Source organism: Centroberyx affinis, unplaced genomic scaffold, assembly GCF_046629955.1.
Source record: "Centroberyx affinis isolate AG114_WGS23_722 - 3 ecotype Tasmania unplaced genomic scaffold, CSIRO-AGI_Caff_v1 ptg003032l_1, whole genome shotgun sequence".
Taxonomy (NCBI): domain Eukaryota; kingdom Metazoa; phylum Chordata; class Actinopteri; order Beryciformes; family Berycidae; genus Centroberyx; species Centroberyx affinis.
The window spans coordinates 262,289-286,210 of NW_027281125.1; the positions used below are offsets into that span (position 1 = coordinate 262,289).

At 40.9% G+C, this 23,922-nt stretch overlaps 1 protein-coding gene across 1 annotated transcript; it reads right to left on the minus strand.

The window, feature by feature from the left end:
• Positions 1–526: 526 nt before the first annotated feature.
• On the minus strand, positions 527–21,957 carry shcbp1 (SHC SH2-domain binding protein 1). Its single transcript, XM_071537386.1, has 13 exons — positions 21,846–21,957; positions 20,870–21,088; positions 20,095–20,210; positions 19,165–19,373; positions 14,980–15,075; positions 14,096–14,326; positions 13,148–13,325; positions 10,588–10,708; positions 7,328–7,459; positions 5,383–5,501; positions 2,764–2,850; positions 2,001–2,148; positions 527–1,919 (listed from the first exon to the last, which is right to left on the minus strand). Exons 1-13 carry the CDS (start codon positions 21,955–21,957, stop codon positions 1,534–1,536), a joined length of 2,154 nt encoding a protein of 717 aa, XP_071393487.1. The 3' UTR covers positions 527–1,533.
• Positions 21,958–23,922: the final 1,965 nt, after the last annotated feature.

Genomic DNA, 23,922 nt, shown 5'->3' on the forward strand with positions numbered 1-23,922 from the left:
GTAAAGCTGACATTTTGGAGATACAAGTTTCACCTGACAACAGCGATTAGCATGGAGCACCGGAGCAAATGATCTACCGGGGACACATGGATGATTTTGGTCTTTATATTCTCATCTCGTAACGGCTAAGTTGACCAACAGGTCAACTTTAGCAAGGTGACTTTAAAGGGAAAAAAATAATTTAGCCTGAACTCTCCCCTTCATCCATATTCCTGTATGCGGGCGTGTGATAGAACAGAAGTTCCACACGACTCAGGTAGGTATTGAGCAGGTAGACACACAATCCATCTCTCTCTCTCTCTCTCACACACACACACAGAGGGAAATAATTATTACAACCATTTAATTCACTTTGGATTTGTGGAGAGTCAGTCGGTCTAGTCAGGTCAGCAAATGAAAGGCTCAGGAGCCGCAGTAAAAAGTATTGTGCAGAGGCATTACAACAGGACAAACAGACACACAGAAGGAGGATTATGTCATTAATCATACTGCGCCGCTGCATAATGAGGTTTCAACAGCCGCTTTTTAATCTCCGGGAAATTAATCATCTAAAATTAAACAATTTTAAATTGTCTTCCAGAAGTTTCAGTTTGAATCCCAGAGAACCTGGATCGTATTCTCAGCTCCGTCTGCCACAGCCAATCAGAATACAAAACCTTTTGTTCAACAGCAAGTAGGGAAGGTCAAGGCGTAGACATTATCTCATTTTATTTGCACTTGGCTATCAGTGTTCACAGAGAGATGTCAGAAAGTGCAAGAAAAACAATCAAAAGTTGTGTGAAATTGATAACTTCCAAAGCAGAAGAAAATGTGGACTTCCCTCAACCATAACATACATCACTCAAAGTTTTTAAGACAATCTGAGGCACCATGTGACAGTTATATATGTATATAATACATTATCATAACAGGAAATAAAGAACTGTTTTGTGAATATCTCAATAGGAACTCACCATCATTTACAGTGCACTGGTTAAAACAAGAAACCACCTCGAGGATAATTCAATTTATTAGATCTAAATAAAGTCTTGAATATATTTGAAATTAGCCATCTGTGTTAAAAGCATTTCAAAACATTATCAATTACGCATACACTCGCAAGCTGGAGCGGCCATTTTTAGTCGAGAGCCTAAAGAAATAAATAAGATAAAAAGTATTTGTGCAAGTTGGAGAGCGGGGATCGATTCACCATCACTTCACAAAGGCGTAATTCGATGTGCTGTCATAAATGGAAAAAGGCAACGTACGCAGAAAGCACCAAACCAAACGCAAAAGATAATCTCTTTTTCAGAATACAGCCTAAATAAATGTAAATCGGCTCAGTTGACAGTGAGGATATTATCCAGTAATATTTATTTTATGATGAACAAAAACACTATTAAAAAAAACGAAACTTTTTGTCGGTCATGAAATAAATCTTGCTTAAAAATATCCTGGCTGTCAATGGTAACGCTATTCTTTGATAGGTGTGCAAATGACCTGACCGCTCCTACAAACTAGAAGCGGGCTGCAGTCAGTCCAGAGTCTAGTCCTTCAGTAAAAGAAGGTGCCGAAGTCGCCCCTGCCGTTCCGTCTGAACTGGTTTCCCTGGATGGAGACGAACATCTGCTCGTCCACCGGGCCCTCCACGGCTCGGCTCAAGGACGACTCCTTGTTTCTGCTCAGCTGGCGACAGAGACGCCACTTCCTGGCCGAGGTGGCGGCTACGTCTCCGTCCGGACCGCCGCCACCGCCGTTGCCGCCGTCCTCCGTCAGCTCGGCCCGAACGCCGGCCGTCGGGGTCGCCGATGTCGGGGAGAGACGGCCGCCGGTGGAGGTAAACTCATCTGCTGCGGTGACGTGAGGATCTGCAACACCTCCCTCCTGTTTCTCCTCAGCTGTCTGTCCTCTCTCTTCCTCTGCAGGCCCTGGAAGAGATTCTGTACAGCACCAGAATGCCTAAATAATAATAACAAAAACAGTAATACTAACTAATAAGATTGTGCATTCTGACTCCTAACCTCCGGCTTTGTCCTGAGGCGCTTGGTCTTTCTGGTCTTCTTCCCCGTCGCTGGGTTTGACCAGGATCACCCCGTAGCCCTCGTTGTTGTGGATCACGTTGTTCTCCATGGTGATGGATGGCATCACGTCCAGCTCATCAGCAAAGTCCTAGAGAGGAAGAAAGCACAGCAGATTTGAACACACTCATCTATTCTGGAGTGCAGCATATAATACATCGGAGACAATCATTCATTTGAATTTCAAGATCAAACAAGTAAAAAAAAAAAAAAAGGGGTTAGACCAATATAACGGCGTTATGAATATAGTCCATCTCAGATACGATGGAGGTTCCTCCCTGACCACAACTACAATAAAAAGTCTGTAAAACCTGCAATGAAATTTTAGATTCTTTGTACATTTCTTCATTTTATATACAATAATTATGTTTTTCTGTCAATTCATTATTAATTTAAAAGGCAGTAATATATTCCAGAGTTTTTCTTCCATTGACCCTAAAAAGCTGCAAAGTCTAAAAGAATCATCATGGTTTTCATGGCGGTCAAGTGCCTAGAATTAAGTGGAATATTGCTTTTAGTGGATTAACTGGGGGAAACCCTGAATAGTTGCAATTGTTTGGCCTGAAAATGGTTAATATTGGCACAAAATACCATCTGACAGCCTTCAAAAACCCATTATCAATCGAACCCTAGTAATTTGTAGAGTTCACATGGGCTGGTAAGCTCTATGGGAAACTGTTCCAGGAGGCATGCGGTCTTCTTTTACCTTGATGAGGATCCCATCCTTACAGTGGTGGATGCCATTGCCTACCAGACTGCAAACGCTGCCGGGGTAAATCTCCACACCGGCCCCCTGCACACAACAACACACCGCAACATCACCAACCACATACACAACCACATAGTACATCTTTTCCTGCACCTCCAGCCCTAATATCCATGCACGCATCCCTCACACTATACCATAAGCTCACATTATAATCAGAATATTAGGTAAGGTTTAGGGCTTGAAGATTCCCGTTTAGTGGAAATCGCAATCAGAAATTATAGCTGCTGCGCAGCAGTGTCGGGGCCGGGCATTTTGAGAAGCAGAAGAAGAAGAGGAGAAAGAGGAAGAAGAGGAGGAGGAGGAAGAAGAGGAGGACGAATGAGAAATACATGAGGGTCCATCAGCAGAACTGCCCGGACCATAATTATCATTAAAACATCTTTGAAATCATGCCTCTCTAATCCACACAGCACAATGCCTGAGTAGGCATTAACATGTTTATTCTGCAGCACCCGGGGCTCGAACTCACAACCTTTGACACCAATGGCAAGTCTTGATCGAGTTGAGCTGCCTGAGAAGTGGGATAATTAGAGGAGGCTTCACAGTAGAACTTAGCCAACCACCAGGGTGCATGATAACAGCTGTCCATGCATTTACAGGCAGATTTCAAACTGGTGTCAAATATTCAGTATTCAAGACAAAATTCTGAGAATTTGCATACTTCATCTAGACAACATAGAGATGTCTGTAAGTTATTTCAACAAAGATTGATTGCTCCATAAGCCAAAAACTGATGTTTGAAGATGCTCTATTTCCATTGACTGCAATAGTTTACATGAGGGCACAATTCAAAATACTGTCAAAAATTTAGTTTTTGAGATAGAATTCTGAAATTTAATACACTTCATCTACCATGACTGGAAAATGGTGTCATTTATTTTCATGAACATTGGATATTAATTTAGTGAGAATTTGCAGTAGATGTTTACAGTACCATTTAAAGTAAAACATTTTTTGCAGTGTAGCAAGTTTGGTGTAAGTTGAGCAAAAAAGGAGAGGAGAGAGGTTTAATTAGTTTTACAGTTTTTGATAAAAATAGAGTGATGGACTTCATAATTTGCACTAGGTTGAAGTTTACAAAAGTTTCTTCACACTTGGGCCTACATGGAGGTTTAAGTTGCAAAGCTGTAGCACATATGGCTGATTTTCAAAGAATTTTCAAAGTTTAGAACTTTAGTGGCTGTAGCACCACCATCAGGACTATTGGCCCCCAATTCAATGTTTATTTTCATGCATGGGAAGACAGACAGATGGAAGAAGAAGAAGAAGCATAATAATAATCATAATAATAATAATAATTATAATGACATTGGCAAATACAAGAGGGACCGGCAGCAGAGCTGCCCGGCCACTAATAAGTTTAAAAATCGAATTGAGACATGAACGGGGAATACCACAGAATTGCACCGTTTTGAGGAAACAAAACATTTTAATGTAACGTGATTTTGAGCAGTTTGTCACTAAAGACAAAAAGCATTTTAATTGGAGTTAGATTGATACATCAGGCAACACTGGCCTTTTATTAAAAAAAAAACCCAGCAAGCCCTTCCCTTAATATGGAAAGCCCGTACCCTGAATTGATGCTAATGAAGCGTTTTGATTCCACGCATGTATAAGCATGAATATTTTATGCGTGAATAAGTTTTCATGCTTGTGGAATGAAAAATGGGTCAAATTTAGGCACTGAATATCATTGTAAAGTATTGGCTAGCAGCAGCTTCAATCCAAAAATATCGGTACTGGTCTTCAAAAACCCATATCAGTCAAACTCTAATGTCAAAAATCTAACTGTTTACTAAAAATTTACCAAAGTACATGAAGGTGCGGTCACTTTAAAGCTGTCCAACAATACTGTGACCAGCTCTGAGCAGTGTTGTGTGCTGGAAGCTTGGGCGTATAGTGTGTGTTTATGTGTGTGTGAGTTTGTAATCTATACCCAGGCCGGTTCGGGGTCTGATTCTTTCATCACTCCCTCGGGCTTGATGGGGTCGGGGTCGGGCTGTAGCATTAGGACTGCAGACAGACTGACAGGCGCTCAAGCTCCACTGCAGTAAATCTGAGGTCGTGTTGATCTTTAAAAGGTGGCCTTATTTGTGCCTTAAATTTAATACAGCAGTATTTTTTTTCTCAAAACTTGTATGCTTGTAGTTTTACTCCAGTATTTTGTGATGATTTATGATTTCAGCCTGGGCATCAGCCTTCAGGACAGATGGTGACGGTCGCAGGGTGTACACATTTAAAATAAATAAATAAATAAATGAATAAAAATCTGGTCTGGCTCGGGCTCTCAAAACACTGCTAATGCTCAGGCTGGACCAATGAGGGCTAAGGTCGGTCTGGGCTTGAATTTTTGGGCCCAATTCAAGCTTGTGTGTGTGTGTGTGTGTGTGTGTGTGTGTGTGTGTGTGTGTGTGTGTGTGTGTGTGTGATCATCCAACAGAGTTTTGTCTAAATGCTACCTCTACACAAATGTTTTGGTGTATGATTAGAACCACCAAAAAAGGTGTAGCTACTGCCGACACATTCACACGAGCCCTTCATCACCCTCATCCTCACCTTGGAGCCGTAGAGGTCACACATGTTCATGGTGAGCTGGGCGGACGTTCGGACGATCACGCCGGTGGTTTCACACTGCAGCACGCAGTTCTCCATCTTCAGATTCCCCTGACGCACACCTGAGCACCAGACAGAAAAATACAGCAAAGAGTGAGAGTGAGTTCACAGAGCTCCACGGCTGTGCCCAGTACTGATCCAGGAACAGTTTGGCCTCTGAGGTGATGAATAAATAGTGAATAGTAGTGTGAATTGAATTTAAGACCAGTTTAATACCAAAAATAAAGAAACAAAGCTGTCAACACCAGCCTATTTCTGATTGAAGCTATGAGCAGTATAAGAAAAAGGACACCAAGAAATTAATTCCAGGTGTTATTTTGTGTTGCACTTCATTTTTTTGGTGTACCCACTTTCCCTCAACCTGCTTTGTTTGCTTCTACTTTTCTTCCAACGTTTCCCAAAATGCCTCTCGACAACCCCCAGAGACGGGGTGCGAGCTTGTTGCTTTCGATCAAACATGAGTGTGTGGGGAATAACTCTAGCTTGCTGGCCTGCTAATTTGCGAACACTGGGGCATGTTTCTGATCGCAGCTGCGCCCTTTACTCACAACGCAACATGTCCTGTGGCTGCATTGCATTCTGGTCCATTGAGGCTACTGTCAGTGGAGAAATTGGGTCTCTTTGCCTCTTCTACGATGGATTTCTCCCTGTACAATTGTTGAAGATTGGAGCAAAATGTTGAGTCTGGAAAGAAGTCCCTTGCTCTTCGATTCTGGGGAACTGATATCAAAACCTGACATTTACTGTTGATGTTTTACATAGCCGAAACATTTTCTGCTATTAAACTCCATTCTAACGCCCCGCATGCATAGGGAAGCAGCCACATTTCAGATTAAAGGACAGTAAACAGAGTCAGCGGGTGTAGTGGGGCGGGCTGAACTGAAACCCAGGTGACAGTCAGGGCAAAACCCTAAGACTCCATAGGCGACATCTCCAAGCTCAATATTATGTTTGGCCATAGTTACTCCATCCCACCATTTTCAGCCACTGATGTATGACTGTTGGCCACTTTTAGCTCAAGCCTTCAGCGGATCCTGAAATTATTGATGATGGCCGATGAATGGGCAGCAAGGACGGCAGAGGGGCCAGGGAGGATAAAGGCTATCAGCCGAGGACACTGAAGTCACTGAATATCAAATGTCTTCTTACAGAACTTACAAAACACTCTTTTGTCTTTTAGCAGTCCTCGACAACCAACTTCTGTATTTATCCCGCGCAGATTTACGTTATTTGTGAGTATTACAGAGCATGCGCGCCCCTTATGAGTGATAGTTACCAGGCAAATAACCTACAGTCTTTCAGCAAACTCCAACATCCTCCGTCAATGCTACTGCCGCCTGGATCGATGGCATGCGATTCATAAATTATAAATCCTTTGCGTAGTAGACGTATTGCGGAAACTGACAGGAATGAATCGCCGCCTCAGTAATTTATGGGAGTAATAAAGTATTACATAAAGCTGTCCGGATTGTTCATTGGAATCACTGACGTGCAATGCACTAAATTACATTACCAACGTTGTCCTGCAATACTAATCCTGCAATACGCCCTGACAGGGCTTATGCCAGCTCTCCGCAAATTTACAGTTTCCTATAGCTTCAATGTCAGGTTCATGTGCATAGCCGTGTATGCTAGACTCAAATGGACTCACAACAGCTCCATCTTCTTCGCTTCCCCTCTGGGTTTTGTCTATGGAGACATGAGTTTCCCCCCATACTTTTACATACCAGTTTCCCATAATTTCCATACAAATTCAGACCTGGAAATTATGAAAATCATTTTCAGTGCATTTCCTTACATTCCAAACCTATGCAAGACCCTTGCAGAAATAACTCATAAGTCATGTCTCTAGTCATGTCCTAAAGGGCGATGTAGCAGCCATACTCACACAGAATGCCTTCAATAGCATCATGCTGAATGAACTTGACGTTGGAGATTTTGACGACGGCTCCTGTGGACTCGACAAACGAGTCACCCTTGTTTTTCTTCTCAATCACCACCTCATCAGGAGGCCCGAAGCCTGGCCAGACAGAGGACACATTAGAACCAAACACAGCAGGAAACAGGGAAATATACACTGAACAAGGTACAAGGAATAAGTTAAGTCAGTCAGGGTATCTGCAGGTTTCAAAAGCCAAATTTAAGACTACCACACCTAACTTTGTTCTGTATCCAAGAGTTGATGTGCAATGCAAAAAATGTGTCACTGCATGGTGAAACAAATCTCCAATAACTGTATTTAAGACATTTTAATATTGCTGAGGCCTTAAATTTAAATAATGTATTTTATATATAATAATATAATAGCTTATTTAAGCAAGCTTTTAAAAAGTTAATTCTGGTGTTGAGAACTGTCCACATGCCATGTAACTGTAGATCAGAAACAGTAGTTGTGCACCCATGGGTGCAGAAAGTGTGGGAGAGAGAAATGGGACAGTGGTACTGACAACCAGTGTATGACAAATGGTTGTGATGACAGTACAGCCATAGTGACAATCATGCGGTTAACCCAAAACACAGAAAAAGTAATTTTTCCCTAAATGTGTGCTTGCAATTGGCAAGCCTGTGCTGATTTAATGAGTAAACTAGGGTTGAAGGGCACAGTTCAGCGTACACACACACACAGCCTTTGCTGTTCTTTTGATAAACTCCTCCATCTTCCTGACAGTGTAGTTCAACTATCTCAGAAAAATTTCCCCTAAACTCCTACTGATTCTGATGAAAAGAACACACAAATATCCTCAGCTTTGATATAGCTAACAATATTCTTCCAGAAAGCAGAGTGTGTGTGTATGTGTGTGTGCATGCAGTGGTGCTGCTGCTGTAGCTAGTAAAGCTAGACCAATATATCATGCCAATATTGGCCTTTTATTAAAAATGTGGTATGGCCCAGTCAGTGGTGTCCACTTCTCAAATGATGGATATGATGCAATTTGTTGTAAAACTAGTGCAGTGCCTGCTCAAAACATGCCTGTTCGGAACGGGCCGATTTCTTGGCCTCCAGGATTGCTGCTTGCAGCTTTCTCGAGAACCGCTCATCCAAACAACATCACACTCAACACTGCACGTCCTTGGGTCCCCAGCAATACACCTGCCAAGTGTGAAGTAGATCGGACGAACGGTTCTCAAGATATGCGAAGGACACACATACACACAGAGATTCCTTGCTTTATCCTACTATAAAACGAGGAAAACTCTATCTGCATCCATTTTGCTCCTCAATGGGTGGGCCAATCAATCTGAAACTGCACATGGGCATTGAGCATTGGCATAGGCTGACGAAGCTGATTTTTCCATTTTCCCAAATTTACGCTGTTTATGTGCATTGTTGAGTCTGCACATAGTTGTGGCGCGCGCATCCCCGGGTATGGACTAGTAGTATGATGATTGATGCAATACTACACTGGTTGTCTATAGAAAGCCCTAAACCAATTGATTCTATTTGAACATTTTGATCAGATTCCACTATGTAATATTCATTTTATTATTATCTGGGTTTCAATGGAGATTTTTAGTGTCCCATGGCCTAAATGCTGTTTCAGAGGCTTTTCTACCCTGCCAAGAGTAAAATTTTTTTGCAAATCTGTGGCTTGAAAATGGTCAGATTTAAAGATATTAAATATTGGTGCAAAGTATCTGCAATCAGTATCAGCAATCAGCAGCTTCAATTTGAAAATTATTCAAAATTATTCAAAAATCCACATTGGTCGAACCACCAGTTTGCACACACCACTGCGTGTCTGTGTGGATGCAGTGGTGCTGCCAACTGTAGCTGGAGTGTTTTTTGGTAGAGGGGAGAACTGTATTATGGTAATCTTGGCAGTGAAGCCTTAATTGAGCTGCTCCTCTCCTGTCTGACTGAACCGGCTCTTTATCTCAGCTCCCAAGGCTTCCCTCATATCATACTTATTCATATGAGGGAGAAAGACAGAGGCAAAGAAGTAGAGGAGGAAATAGGGGGACTGCATCAAAGAGCATGAGAGAAACAAAGCGATAGATGTTATGCATGTTAGTCATATGTGAGTCTGTAGGCAGCGTGTGACTTAATTACTAAAGTAACTAAATATTAAAGTCATATTCGGCAACATTTTATATAAATAGATGTCCTTTCTGCTTCTCTCCATCGCCGATCAATTAAACACTTAACTTGGTTCAAGAAAGCTTTTACATTTGCTGTTCTTAACACCACTGCATTTTAAATTCCTGCTTTATTTGAAATAAATAGAAGTAGAAGTGGATACTTGGTATGAGCAGCGATAGCAGAACAGACCAAAAAAAAAAAAAAAAAGACACACAAGGATTCCAAGGACTACCACTTTAAACATGTCTCCCTGTCATGACTCATTATCGTTACCAGGCATTTATTGTTCCATCAAGTGTAATTTGCTGCCCGAGGGATTTTCTTTACCATACATCCCTCTCTCTCCCACTCTGCCCAGCCTGCCTCCATCCATCTCCAGTGTTTTACAGAGGTGATGGATGTACTTTGAAATGGAAATGAGACATATCGGTGCCCCGGTGGCTGGCCGGCTCACGAGCAGACTTGCCTGAAGACTCATGCTAGGTTCCAGTGGATACGGGATTTTTGCATTGATAAATATGAATACATAAAATTGTGATGGCAAAATGTTGTGTTGGTCAATTTGATTGTTAAAACAACCATCGAGCTTGTCGATTAATAATTTAGGAATTATAAAAAGTACAAGCATAAAAATATAAACCGTTGATTAAGGTGATATAACATTTTAGGCAAAAATCAGCCAGCACTGCGTCTTGATATATCTACATGGCACCAATTCATGTTATTGTCTCAATCCATGTCCAGCAGGGTCAGGGCTCTATTTTTTTTCTCCAAACCAAGATTGTGTCTGGTTTTATCAGCAAAGGTCTCAGGTTTATCTCAGTGGCCTCAAGTTCTGGACAGAGAAGTCTCTAGTTTATCACACAGACCAATTCCTTGTTCAAATTGAAACATTCAATTCTGATATTTTTTGATTGAAGCTGCCGATAAGCCAAAATTTTGCGCCAATATTCAATATATTTAAAGTGGCACAATAATAATCATGCATAATTGTGTGGAAACTGCTCAAAATGTCTCATTAGGATCAATTCATGTTCAGGGCTTCCCATGGACACGCAGCATTATACCTTCTACAGTGATGGAGTCTGGCAGGAAGATGGAGCTGGTGACGCTGTAGTGTCCCGGGAGAACAATGACCGTGTCGTCCTGATAGCACGAACCCACCGCCAACACCGGGTCACTGTGGAACTAGACACACACACACACACACACACAAAATAAAGGACAGACACAAGAAACACCTCAAGTCAGTGGAGCACCTCACACCTAGGCTTTTCTGGAACCAAGACCATTATTCACTAAACTTTACTTTGTTTAGTTTGTCGATGACATTAATGGCATTAGTATGTATTGCTGTCCCTCAAGGTGTTTTTCTGATTATTGTAACCAAAAATGTTTGCACAATTCACAATTAATAATAATCACAATTATTGAAAAAAAAAAATCTGAGTTTTGGGTGTTTTTTGGAGTAAAATTGTGAGAATTGGCAAAAATTACAAGGAAAAAATGGTATTAAAGTGATACCAAAAAAAACTTTTTATAACTATCCCGCATTAAAAAAAGAATGACGTATATAATTGCTTCCTGTGATAAGACGCATCCTGCATATCACAGAAACACTTTAAATAATATTAAATAGTTTAGTGCTCATCCTTTTTATTTTCTTAAGTTACAACAAAGGAAAGTTACAACAAAGGAAAATAAGTTTATTTAATAAGGCTTTCAGCCTTATTAAATAAACCTTCAACTCTACATCAGCACAGTTAGCACCAAATAAAATCAGTCCATACAAACGAAAAGTTCAGGATAGATTATAAAACTATAATAATGCAGGTTAGATGAAAGACAAAGTGACTCAAATTCTTCCCATGTGTATGTTAAATAAAAAAAAACTCTTATTAGTATTAATATTATTTTAAAAGAACAATTCATAATGTACGCATCCTCCTCCATCTTCCCCCACTTTTAAGCTCCATTGAGTTGTTGGTTGTAGTAGAAGACGACAAAGGTAAGCAAGTGATTTGATTGGACCGTTTTATGTGGAAAAAGTGTGATGATTGGCCAAAATTACAAGTGCTCTGTTGAATTGGCCATTTCATGCAGAAAAGTGTGCAAATTCACAAGTTTTTGTAAATATTGTATTGATTGCATGAATCTGCATTATTACGCTCTTAAAATCTTAAAATTGAAGGGTTTCATAGTAAGATTATCTTGGGCAAAATGATCTCGATATACGTTTGCATTTGTTGTTCAGCATCCCAACAAGTCGCGGTTGTCCCGGTACTACAAATTAAGGGTGGTGTGATAATCCCTACTTGAAGGTGGAGGTATTGATTAAAAAGCTCTTTTTAGAGGAAATCTATTGGCGTGAGAACAATTGTCAAAAGTACAGAGGATGTCCCAGTTTCCCCTTTCCGTCCCTTCCCTTCCCCTCCAACCTTGTGTCCTGGTAGTGCGGGAGGGGATGAAAGGAGCGGTAGCAAAAAGTTTCGGGATGCACCCTTTAATTCCCTAGTGTGAGCGGAGAACATCAAGGGCAAAAAGCAGGCCGAGCGAGATGAAAAGGACAGAAACACAAAATCCCTGAACCATAGGGTAAACCATGAAAAAAAGTGTCTGACTCACAAACACACGAGTGCTCCTGATGTCTCCTGAAATACTGTGATTCATGGTGAACACAAATCTAACATGAAGGGGGTTTTTTTTCCCGTTCTAACATCTTGTCTGGTAGATTTCACACAGTTAACACGTGCACACACACACACACACACACACACACACTTCCAAGAGACAACAGTACACAGCAACACAGGGGACTGAAACCCAAGAAAGAATAGACGCCTAAACAAACTCCTTACAAATCCCTGATCATGAAATCAGCAGTGCTGTAGCTAAAAGCCTGCATGGGGCAGACTTTTTCTTTAGTTTTATGTTTGTGATATCCTTTCAAGAGATCGGAAGCATTCATTTTAATGCGAAAAGGTAAAGATACCCATTTCTACCCTGAAGGGAAATTCTTCAAAACACTTCAAATCATCTTGTAATAAACAGTACAAAGGAACAGTGTGAGCCGACTTGACTGGAGTGCGGTTGTTGGCTACTTGGAGTGAAAATGCATATGGATACAGCGGCTCCTCCAAAAAGGCAGGGGTGAGCTTCAATATTTCAAAACTTGAAGGAATTCACTTAGAAACATTTTCAACATCAAATGGGTGGTTTTCAGCCCCCCCTTTCAGCCCAGCAGGGTGGGGTGGCAACGCTGAGCACTAAAGTTAAGTTGGGAAGCACAGCATGCATCACACACGATAGTAGAAAAGAGGAGGAAAGTCTTTCACCTAAAAAATTTATGATGCAGTTTGTTCAGTTTGGTAAAGGAATGCTGAAATTCTAAAAGGGGCCTTTCGTTCAGAAGTTCTTAAAATGTTATTCAGTCAGAGTGGTGAAGAACATGCATTCAAATCATCCTTGTTGCCGACTTGCCGGCTTCATCAAATTAGGACATGAATGGGAAAATATTTCAATTTATTTTACTGTTGCCAGTAAAAGGAATGTAGTCATCGGACATTGTTTAAAACATTTAAAAAGTAACTGTAATAACTAAAATGAACTAATATGAGCGGGTCCTACCTGGACTTCGGTGTCCTCAGCAGAGCACAGAGGCAGCAGTCTGTCGTTGAGGAGGGACTGGAGCTGGCTGGCAGTGGTGGAGGCTGAGACCACATGGACCACCCTGATCCCTGATGGCCTGGGACCCCGAGCCTGGACGCACTGCTGCCTGGCATTGCCCCTGTAGCCAAGGACATACCTGGTGGTGGAATAAAGGAGAAAATGGTAGAAGTGGTGAGGGTGGAAGAGGAAGGGGTGGTGATGGTGTTGGAGGTGATGGTGAAGGACACAAACACAAAACTATCTCTGTCAAGGAGTTCTTTTGTTTGCTATAGAGAAAAACAGGGACAAAGCTCCTCATCTCTTCATGTTTGTTCAGTATAAAAACAATGTTCTCCAGCTGAATACTCTGGAATAGGGCTGGGCAATAATTCAATATTATCATTTATCATCTTTCAGTGGATATTGTGATATCGTGACACACATTTCTGCTGTCTAAATTGATCATGACAAGCAAATTTTACTTAAAAACTCTGATAAAATGAGGTATGGTAGGAATATTATTTGAAAATTTCAGTTTTGTTTGACACCACACCTAACATTACCATTTGGTTCAATGAGATGAACATTCATTTGATTATTTAACGTGATTTTGCATACGTGAACCATATCGTGATATATATTGATATCGAGAAAAATCCTTATGATTATCATGATATTGATTTCAACCATATTGCCCAGCCCTACTCTGGAAACATTTTAATATCAGTGTTGAAGGTAAAGGTCCCTAAAGTTTTGAAAGGGCAAAGAAATACAGACACCGAATTCCTTAGGACTACAATGAAAATATTTTTCCATTAATACTGCCTTTAAATAAGGCATTTATTAATTTTTCAGCTTTTTCTTTTTTCTTTCTTTATTTTTCAAAGAATATAGTTGAAGAATATAGTAGAAATATAGAGTTCCTACCTTAACAAGGGGTTCTCAATGATGCGCAGCTTGCGCCTGAGTGTTTCCAGCTGTTCGTAGAGCTTCAGGCCCTCCACCATGGACACGTTGTCCAGCTCCGAGTCCGAGTCGCTGCTGAGGCCGCTGCGTAGCAAGGAGAACTGGTGGAAGCACTCGGAGCAGCGGACCAGTAAGGACTGGTACTCTGCCACCAGGCCCGCTGGGACTCGGTCCTCCAAGATGTCGTAGTAGCTGGAGTTGGGGATGAAGCGGAGGAGTGGAGGAAGAGGAGCGAGGGAGCAAAGGTGGGAGCAGTGGGGAAATGAGGAGGGAAAATGTGAAATAAACAGAAGTGCAGAGGCGTGAGATAGAGGAGCAAAGGAGAGAAATCAAAAGTAATGAAAAGAAAAGCAGGAGAAGGTCATTAGTAGCGGATGAGATAAGAGGCAGCAATACTGAAAGAATACAGATCCTCACAATTTCATTGTCTGGAACATACAGATCAGATATGAAACGTGTTTGGGTTTTGGGATACAACAAAATAACAGTGAGCATTGAGTGAGCATTCAGGTTCTCCATCGCCATCACTCCTTACCCAGCAGTAACATCAATTTAAAGATCTGTAGCTGCGGCATTGCCATATTATGATCTCCTAGTGCATAGTGTCATCTTGTGGTGAAAATAACAACTGCACTTTTACTGCATAAAAACATTTGGCTTGTTTATGTACAGCTTGTCAGCTCATACAATTGATCCAGAGTGTTCTGATGTGTGGATGAATGATTTGCCACACTCCAGTTTCCTGCTCCATGTGGATAGTTTGATGACATAATTTGGATTTATGGGGCTGCTGGACCAAGCCATGTCATTGCCAGATCAACACCAAAACACAAAGCTGCACTCACAGTCTGAGACGAGGCTCCACGCAACGAACAAAATAGTCAAAATCATCATCGTCATCTTCCTCATCCCACTTCCTCCAGATGTGCTGGTAGAAAAACCTGTAAACAGAGGAGGGAACAGAGAAGGGGGTCGAAGAGAGGAAACAAGAGGGGCAGGATATTTTCTCAAACGGTGAAGAAAAACTTCAGAAAGTAGGCTTTCAGAAAACTGAAGGCCAACTGATACTGGTTGGCTGGTGTTTATTCACTAGAGTGATTATTCATGCACAAAGGACAGTTCATTACATACTGGCCTATATTAACACAGGGGCCTTCAGGACTGAAGCTGCAGGGCGACACCTGCTAAGGATTCACAAGGCTCCCTGCTCCAGTCTGCACTTTGGTTTGACAGACATAGTGGGAAGGCAAATCAATTAATTTGAGTGTGCATAATTCCTAAATGTCATTTTTTTTTTTTTAAAATAACATTAAAAAGATCATTGTGAACTTAGTGTTATGTCATCTGAATATACCAAGCTCCTGCCTAACATTAGCTGGCAAAGGCATTGAAAACAAAATGCGAACGTGGCCAAAAACTAAACATTAAAAGGATTTGATTTCAGTGATTCTTTTGGAGACTTTGCTCTAAAATCAAGAAGGAAAACCTTGTTAGTAAAACTGCTCTGTGGGCCTAAGCCTTGGCTGGAAAGTACAGTGGCTATAAGAAGGGAACATTTTCCTCTGGCATAGTCATGGTAACAGATGTTGGTAGTCATACACTATTCTCAGCTCTTTCTCAGCGTTATTGTGTTACATAGTTAAGCTTACCATTTGCTGACACAATTGTGGGTCTGAACTGCTGCTAGCTAATTTGGCCACTGTGCTGTATTTAGTTTAGTTTTTATTAAATGAACTTCTTTGTTAAGAAATTGTATTAATTCTGCATCTAGCTGCACCTATGACAGGTGGATGTAACAAAAAAATAGGCTAAATGATAAAAATAGATGTGATGAAAATGCATGTGAACTGAAAACAAGAGTGACGAAAATTGAGTGAGAATTTGTCAAGTTTGATAGATCTTTGATAAATCCAAAGACGATTTGATTGAAGTGGAGGTGATTAGATAAAAACAGAGCCATTTTCATTATTTATCATCACTTACTATCATTCATTATTTAAACAACAAAATTGCCATTTATTGTTTAAGGTATGCCCTAGAAGGGTGGAACTAACAAAAATCACCTGATTCATTTATAAGTGATGAAAATGAATGTGAATTGAAAAACAGTGTGATGAAATTGCATACAAATTTTAAAATAGTGATAAATTACCAAGTGACTTGATAAATTGAAAGGCAATGATTAAATAACTGGTGATTTTACTTTCATTTATCACTCGTACTCAAAATTGGCACTTATCATTTAACGTGGCCTCAAGGTTGTTTGACATTTAGGTATGAGAGTGGAAGTAACAAATACTACTCTCACTAAATGATAATCAAAATTTAGGGTATCACAGTGGCAGTACTAAAAATTACTCCCGCCTAACAATAAACAACTTTAATGGAAATTTTGCAGTGCGAGTGAAAGGAAAATTTGACGTCACCAGTTATTTAATCAAATCGCCTTTGAATTCATCAAGTCACCTCACAATTGATCGCTCTTGTTCAATTCACATGCATTTTCATTATGCTGTTGTTTTAGTCATTTCTACACCTGGGGTTCTGTAGAAATTAATTTGACAATGATTTAACAGATGTGCTCCTCTGACTTTGCTAGAGGGACACTTACTGCTGGCAATAGAATATAAGAAAATTAATAACTGCTGCTGAGCCTCTTTGACTACACTTGCATGCAGGCTGAATTTGTATTATGTACCCAAATGAAATGTCCCCCTGTTGCACTGACTGTATGAGTGAGTGAATGCCAACTGCTTTGAGGTAGGGCTGCACATAAAAAAAAACATGTAATAAAAGATAATTTAGCTACAGGTAAACATAGCCAGTTTAAGTTGTTTTGATGCTGATGGGTGAGAGCTGTTGATTACAATGCTCTTAAGGTACTCTGCTGTTGTCATTTGCAAAATCTTAGTCTATATCTGACTACTAACCTCTCATCCCATTATATGAATCACAGCATTACAATATCGTTACTTTGCAGAACAATGAGAATGAGTGCATGCATGCATACATATACTGTGGACATACAGTATGTATAGCTAAGTGTTTAGATGAGGTGGGGTCAGGGAGGTAGCAGACCATGAAAAGGCCGACTCGGTAATTGTTGCAGCCTACAGTCTAAATCTACCTCATTTAATTATGGAATACCACTGCATTTTAGTATTCAAATGTTTGCCATCTGCCCCAGGGCAATGCAGTTTGTATTAGGGCACATTCACTATTATATCTTATATACACAAATAAGACAGTTTGTACTAACCCCCAATCTGTGATGTCTCACTGATAATACAGACACTTGAGAAATCAATCAAGTGTCAAGTGACAGGACAGTGCAGGGAGAGCATTTTCTACGGATAGAACTGTTTTCCCTGCCTGTTAAGCAGCCAATCTAAGTTCTTCATGAACACCTGAACAACAATGTGAAATCTACCATCCACTTTGTATCTGTTCCCAGCACAATGAATTTGCAGTAGAAAAGTATATTTCCTGGAGAAAGTGTTCGGGCTATTTGGGAGCAGCTGCAGGTGTGCTTGCTTCAGCTTGAAATGAGCTCGATCAGCCTGAGTAACTGGTAATTTAAATGATGTCTGTAGTGTAAAAAACCGAGTCTGAATGGAGGTAGAGCAGAAATTTAGAGAGCTCAGCAAGTCCAATCATTGAATAATTTTATATAAAGGATAATTTTGTATAAGTATGCTTGACATACTATGTAGCCAGATTACTTTTTGACTGCGTTGACAATACATTTCTGCATCTCAGCAGATTAGTTGTAGATTACATTTAAGTTATATTTTGTTGTCATATATCATGCAGTCCATTCCAGATCAAAACGTTTACTTACTGCGTTTGTGAGTCATGCCGTATGTAATTAGATTTTTTTTTTTAAACATTTACTAATTTATTAAAAATACAAACTTTACGTTGTCAAACCTATCTTGAAATTAACTGCTGTCCCCAGCTCACAAAGATGCCCTAAATAAAAAGACATGGATGCAACAATAAAGTCTGCAAGGCAACATGTTTTTGAGGGATTATTTTCTGGCGGAGACTTCCATTTCTTCCTGTAGGTCTCAGGTGATTGACAGGAAGCAGAGTGTGACGTAATGGCTGATATGAAACACCCAACTCAGGCACAGTGAAATAATGATAAAAAATTAAGGCTTAATTTTTTCCATTTTCAAGTCTGTGGAAGTTGTTTCTCATACTGTACAAGAATGAAGAGCAGCAAATGGCTTCTTCTGAAGGGAGGAAAATGAGCCCTAATCTCTAACTATACTGACTGCGTGAAGACATAACCAGAAATAATGTAAAGAAGGGGGATTTGATAGATGATTCACACAAACATAAAAAACAAAACACTGGTATTATCCTTTAATGGTCTCTATAAGAAAGCAGATGCTCTGCAGGCGGTATTGAGGAGATAAAGGAAAGGTGCAGTGCAGAACAAAGTGATGGCCTGCTAAGAGAAGAGTAGTAAAGCCAGTTTCTCCAGTATGATTCTGCCCTCAGGGTCCCTCCCTGACAAGACTAAAGACCGTCAGTAACGCCCACTGTGAAACACGCATACACTCTATGCACTGAGAGTCACATGAAACCCACACAAATACTAGATTGCACAAGACAAACACCATGACCCCACCGAATTAACACCTTTTTGACTGACCAGAGTGTAAAACCTGCAAAATAAACCCTACAATTAATGACTACATTGCTGTTAAGAGAGTGGATGGTAAAGCAGAAACTGTTGAGTTGACTTATACCATGTAGGGAGAAAACCAAAGGAGAGAACCATAGTTAGTGGAGACGTGTGGCATTCCACTGTGCAAACTGTCAGATCATCAGCATCTTATGTAATCAGCTCATATGGGTTTGTAATAGATAGAGGTAATGGAGAGATCATCAGTTCTGTTTTTGTAATCAAAGTGGAGAGCTGACAGAACACATTATATTTCTGCAAGTGAGTGCTGTGAAGCCGCTAAAAGAAAGTGTTATGCATGTCCAAATTTTGCAAGCTTGGAGCCAAGCGATACCTGAGATGTTCAATGGCGAGGGCGGTCTGGTCAAAGTCCCCAGACTCTTCGTAGACCACCTGGAGCTCCTGCAGTGCCACCTTGTGCTGAGTTGCCTCCAGCAGAGCCTTCATGGCCTCCTCATTGAGTTCGCAGCCCCTGGCCTCACACTGCAGAGGCAGCACCAGACTCACACTGGCCTTCAGATCCTTGTACTCCACATCTTGTACCTGAAAAGATGCCCACGGGTTTAGCAAAAGCAACGTCACCTGAACTGAAAAGCAACTTAACTTAAAGTGGACTTAAGGAATTAACGTGAAAATTAGGTTTCAGCTGATATGAGTTTTTGAAGGCCAAACTATTTTTGCATTACCAATAGTCAATATTTTGTGCAGTGCAGATATTCAATAAAATTTGACCATTTTTATGCCCAAAAAGGAGTATTAAGTGTTTCCCCATGAATATTATTCTTGTCAGGGTAGAAAAGCCTCTGAAACTGCATTAAAACCATGGAACATTAAAACTACATTGACACCCAGTATGATGAAGATGATGATGTTGATGTTGATGATGATGATGATGATGATGATGATGATGATGATGATGATGATGATGATGATAACAACAACAACAACACATCATGCATACTTGTGTGGAATCTTGAATCTCTTATTAGAATCAATTCAGGTTAAGGTCTTCCCATAGACAACTGGTGTAGTATTGTTCAATTCTACAATAAATATGAAACTGCATCATATCAGAGGTGGATGACACTGACTGGCTGATATTTAATAACAGGCCAATATATCAGTCTAATACCTAGTGAAAATAGTTAAGGCCTTAAAGCAGTGCGGTGAAAACCCCACGGAGCCACAGATGCAAAGAAAGGTTAATTTGCACTAGTGTCAATAGTCCAGTCAATAGTGTTCGCCGGCTGAGAAACCGCCTCACCTCCACCAGAACATCGAAGACGTCAGTAGACCACAGGGCCTGCCAGTCACATGGCTCCACAACCTTCTCCAGGTAGTCTGCTGTGAACGCCTTCACCTCTGATGGCTTACAGTCACCTGGAAACAAACAGAACATGCACAAACAAGGACCAAGTCTGAGAAGGACAATAGTCAACAGTCAGGGCTAAACCGACAGTAAGCAGAGCAAGTAAGCAGAGCATGTGCTGAGAAAATACTTACAAATGCCAATCAAGCTGCACATGAGCTGCTTTTCAATTTTCTAGGTAACAGTATTCATTTATTTTTAAGACTGTAGGACAAACTATTTAAGAGGTAGCATTGTAGAAACACAATGGTTTGTTTCTGCATCTTTGCAGTGTTATTGGACTCTTGCAGCATTCATGTCATGTGGGAATAACCATTTGAATTACCGGTACTTGATGGCTCCAAGTAATGATTTGGAAGTGTTTACTTGTTCAAACTCGTTTGAGGCTGTCAAGATGCCATGACTGAGGTTTTCTATTGGTTGCTCCTGATCAGCTTTTACACATTTAACACACACACATGCACTAACCCTAACCCTAACCTAACTATATCTGAATTAATTTGCAGCATACCAGATATTGTCGTCAACCACAAACCAAAAATCCTGCAAGTATTTGTGTCCTGCAACGGCATTTTAAGAGCTTTGATCGCAGTATTTACCAGCTGTATTATGCGTATGACATGAAAGTTCTCACAGTGTGTGTGTGTGTGTGTGTGTGTGTGTGTCACACCAAGCATGTAGTCCTGGTAAGCCTTGAACCTCTCATAGTACAGGAGGTGGTTGGTCTGGAAGGTGTCAGGAAGAGATGCTTGGCCTCCTCCAAGGCGCTCAGCTCTCTGCAGCTGGGTCCCTGGCTTTTCAGTGTTGAAGTGGTCTGTGCCACTGTCATCATCATCCTCGTCATCCTCTTCGTCCTCCTCCTCATCATCATCTTCGTTGTGAAACAGCTCTGTCGGGATAGAGAAATCAGTTGACGCTAACCACGTTAAGTCTAACGTAGTGTTTTGAAATACGAGGAATTGACCTGCATTGATAAACTGTATTTGCGATAGGCACGACTAACGTTGAGTGACAAAACAAAGGTACCGTTAAGCTAGCAGAGCTAATTTGATTAGCTACAGTTTGCATTACCGAAGCCCCGATATGATATTTTATGGAGAGAGCGCCACACCAAACTGCATTTAAAAACTGACAGTTTAATATTGCCTTGCTTGTCAGCACAGACACATACTAGTAAAACCTTTCACGAATCGTTGTTGTCTTTTGGTAAATTCGGCATGCTGCCACCAAGCAGTAAAAGAGTGCTTTACACTACTCGCTACCGCCAACGGCGGTTTGTTCAGCTGGTCATGGGGAAGAAAATAGTGGGATTAACAGCGGAACCAATTGCAAATGTTTTTTTAATTAAAGTACGTGTTCTTCGGTCATACTGCATGTATGTCGAATATAAGAGTGGATCCTAACGATTCGTAAAACGTCTTTAGTCATGTTACACCAAGTATGTACATTTGCCGTTAAGCAAGGCAACATTAAATTGCCAGATGTTTGAATACAGTTTAGTGTGCATAACGTTACTATCAGAAAGAGAAACGCAACGCTACTGGGCTACCGACAACCCAGTTACATTAGCTAACGTAGTTAGCTAACGATAGTAGCAGCTACAGTCCGCAGGCGGTAACAATGATCAACAATAATTTTAAACAAACCTTGAGTTGCGCTGTAAGCATTCTGTCCCACAACAAAGTCGGTGTTGTTGTTTTCCATTCCGAGTTCAACATAAACGTAGGACTCCAAATCAACCTCGAAGTTGTCTGTCATCTCGTCTGCGGGTTCCTTCGTCCTTTCCGAGACTGCTGTCGGAACCGTTTCGGCAGATGTGTTTTCCCGTGTTTCTTGCTCCATGAAGAAATAAAACGAGTTGCTTAACACTTTGCCAAGTAAACCCCTGAGAGCTGAAACGCCGATTCCAGTGTTGGCGTCCTGTCTGTTTGGCACAAACACGAAAACTCACTCCACCCAAGTACTTTCAAATTTTCCCCGGTCCACGGCACCGCAACCAATCAACAGAGACGTAATGATCAGCGTCGAGGCGCCATAACTTCTTCTTCTTCGTGTATTTTAACGGCGGTTGGCATCTAGCTTGAAGTTGCATTACCGCCACCTACTGAAGATGGAGCAGAGCGCGTATATCGTATAGCTTCATACTGAAAGGAACAGTTCACCCAAAAATGAAAATTCTGTCATTATCTACACACCCTCATGCCAGTGGAAACACAGGTGAGGTTTGTTAGTCCTTATAAACACAGGGAGGTTGCCAGCACAACTCTGTAGCAGCCTTCGTCAAAAAATCTGAACACAGGGTCCGGTTCTTTAGAGCAGTGGTTCTCAAAGTGGGGTCCTTGAGGGGGTTCCAGGGGGTCCCCAGCAAAAAGGGGGATAATTTATTTTCACTTTAATTCCATCCATAAGTAACACAATGACAGAATTTATGACTATTTTGGTCATGGGTTTCATACACTTTCTGTAATAAAACATCTAAAAGCAAAAATCTTATCAGATGGGGGTCCGTGGTCTAATTTGTGTCAGTTTAGGGGTCCTTGACGTGAAAAAGTTTGAGAACCACTGCTTTAGAGTTCCAAAAAGGGAAAAAAAAAATGACCAGACGGTTTGTGCAGCATAATCCAAGACTTCTGAAGCCAAACAACCGTGCTGTGAGTGGAAAAGGCCTAGCCTATATTTACACCATTACGCAGCACAAATCTTCACTACAGCCGTTGTTTTCGAAAACGTTCACACTTTCACATGCCAAGACCTCACATTCACATTCACACTCTGAACACGTGAGGTCTCATTAAATTAATGAGAGATAAGTGTGCAGGCTGAGAGACATACGCATGGAGGGAGGGAGGAACACACACAGCTAATGGGCTAATGTTAGACCGCTGCTTTTCCTCCTGAGAACTGTCTAGTGTCAGTGTGCGAGATAGTAAGCAACTCTAAATATCTGCTGCTAACAAATTCTGACATAACATTTCACATAAAGTTAAGTAAAGAGAACGCACACAGCGAGGTGCAGACTTGTGGTAGGCCTAGGCCTGTTCAGTCAACAGAAAAAAACACAGAACTGTTCTGTTTTTGCTTAATGCTTTAATCCATCATGAAACATTTTCGGCTACATGGCCTTCATCAGGGACCACATGGCCTTCACAAAGGAATGTAATCACTTCCTTAAATAGTTCATCTGTCATTTCCATTGGTCATGTGACCCTTACAATACCCCACCAACCTCCAGTTCCACAGTCAGAAGTTCAGTACAATCAAACCCATTACATTATTTTCATTACAAGATAGAGATTCATGCAAATAATATTCAAAAATACAGTCCTTATATAGAAAAGTAGAATCACACATAGCACAGCACACAATTCCATGTAGATTATATCCACAATCTAATTCAAGTCCTATCTTATAAGAATGGTCCGGTGTCTACATTCAGCCCATGAGGACTCAGTGTTCCCAAATGGGAAATCCAAAATGACTCTCTCTTAAGAAGTGCCCTTTCCAAATCACCCCCTCTTTTTGTCACTTTTTCAACTCCAATATATTTTAGAGAGGAAATCGGGTGATTCATCACCGTAAAATGCGCTGCTACAGGATAACTGTCCTTCTTATCTCTTATTGTATTTTTGTGGGGATTTTGTGTGGATGTGTGCGGACGGTCAAAACTGGTTGAACCATTCACACACAGGAAAAAATAATACAAATCAAAGGGATCATCTCATG

Excerpts from the sequence above, each read along its gene's own strand:
- shcbp1 (XM_071537386.1), bottom strand. The coding sequence starts at position 21,957 with ATGACAGACAACTTCGAGGTTGATTTGGAGTCCTACGTTTATGTTGAA. Across the intron at positions 21,089-21,845 it reads TGCTTACAGCGCAACTCAAG|AGCTGTTTCACAACGAAGAT; the intron begins GTTTGTTTAAAA and ends CTATCCCGACAG. Across the intron at positions 2,149-2,763 it reads AGGATGGGATCCTCATCAAG|GACTTTGCTGATGAGCTGGA; the intron begins GTAAAAGAAGAC and ends CTTCCTCTCTAG.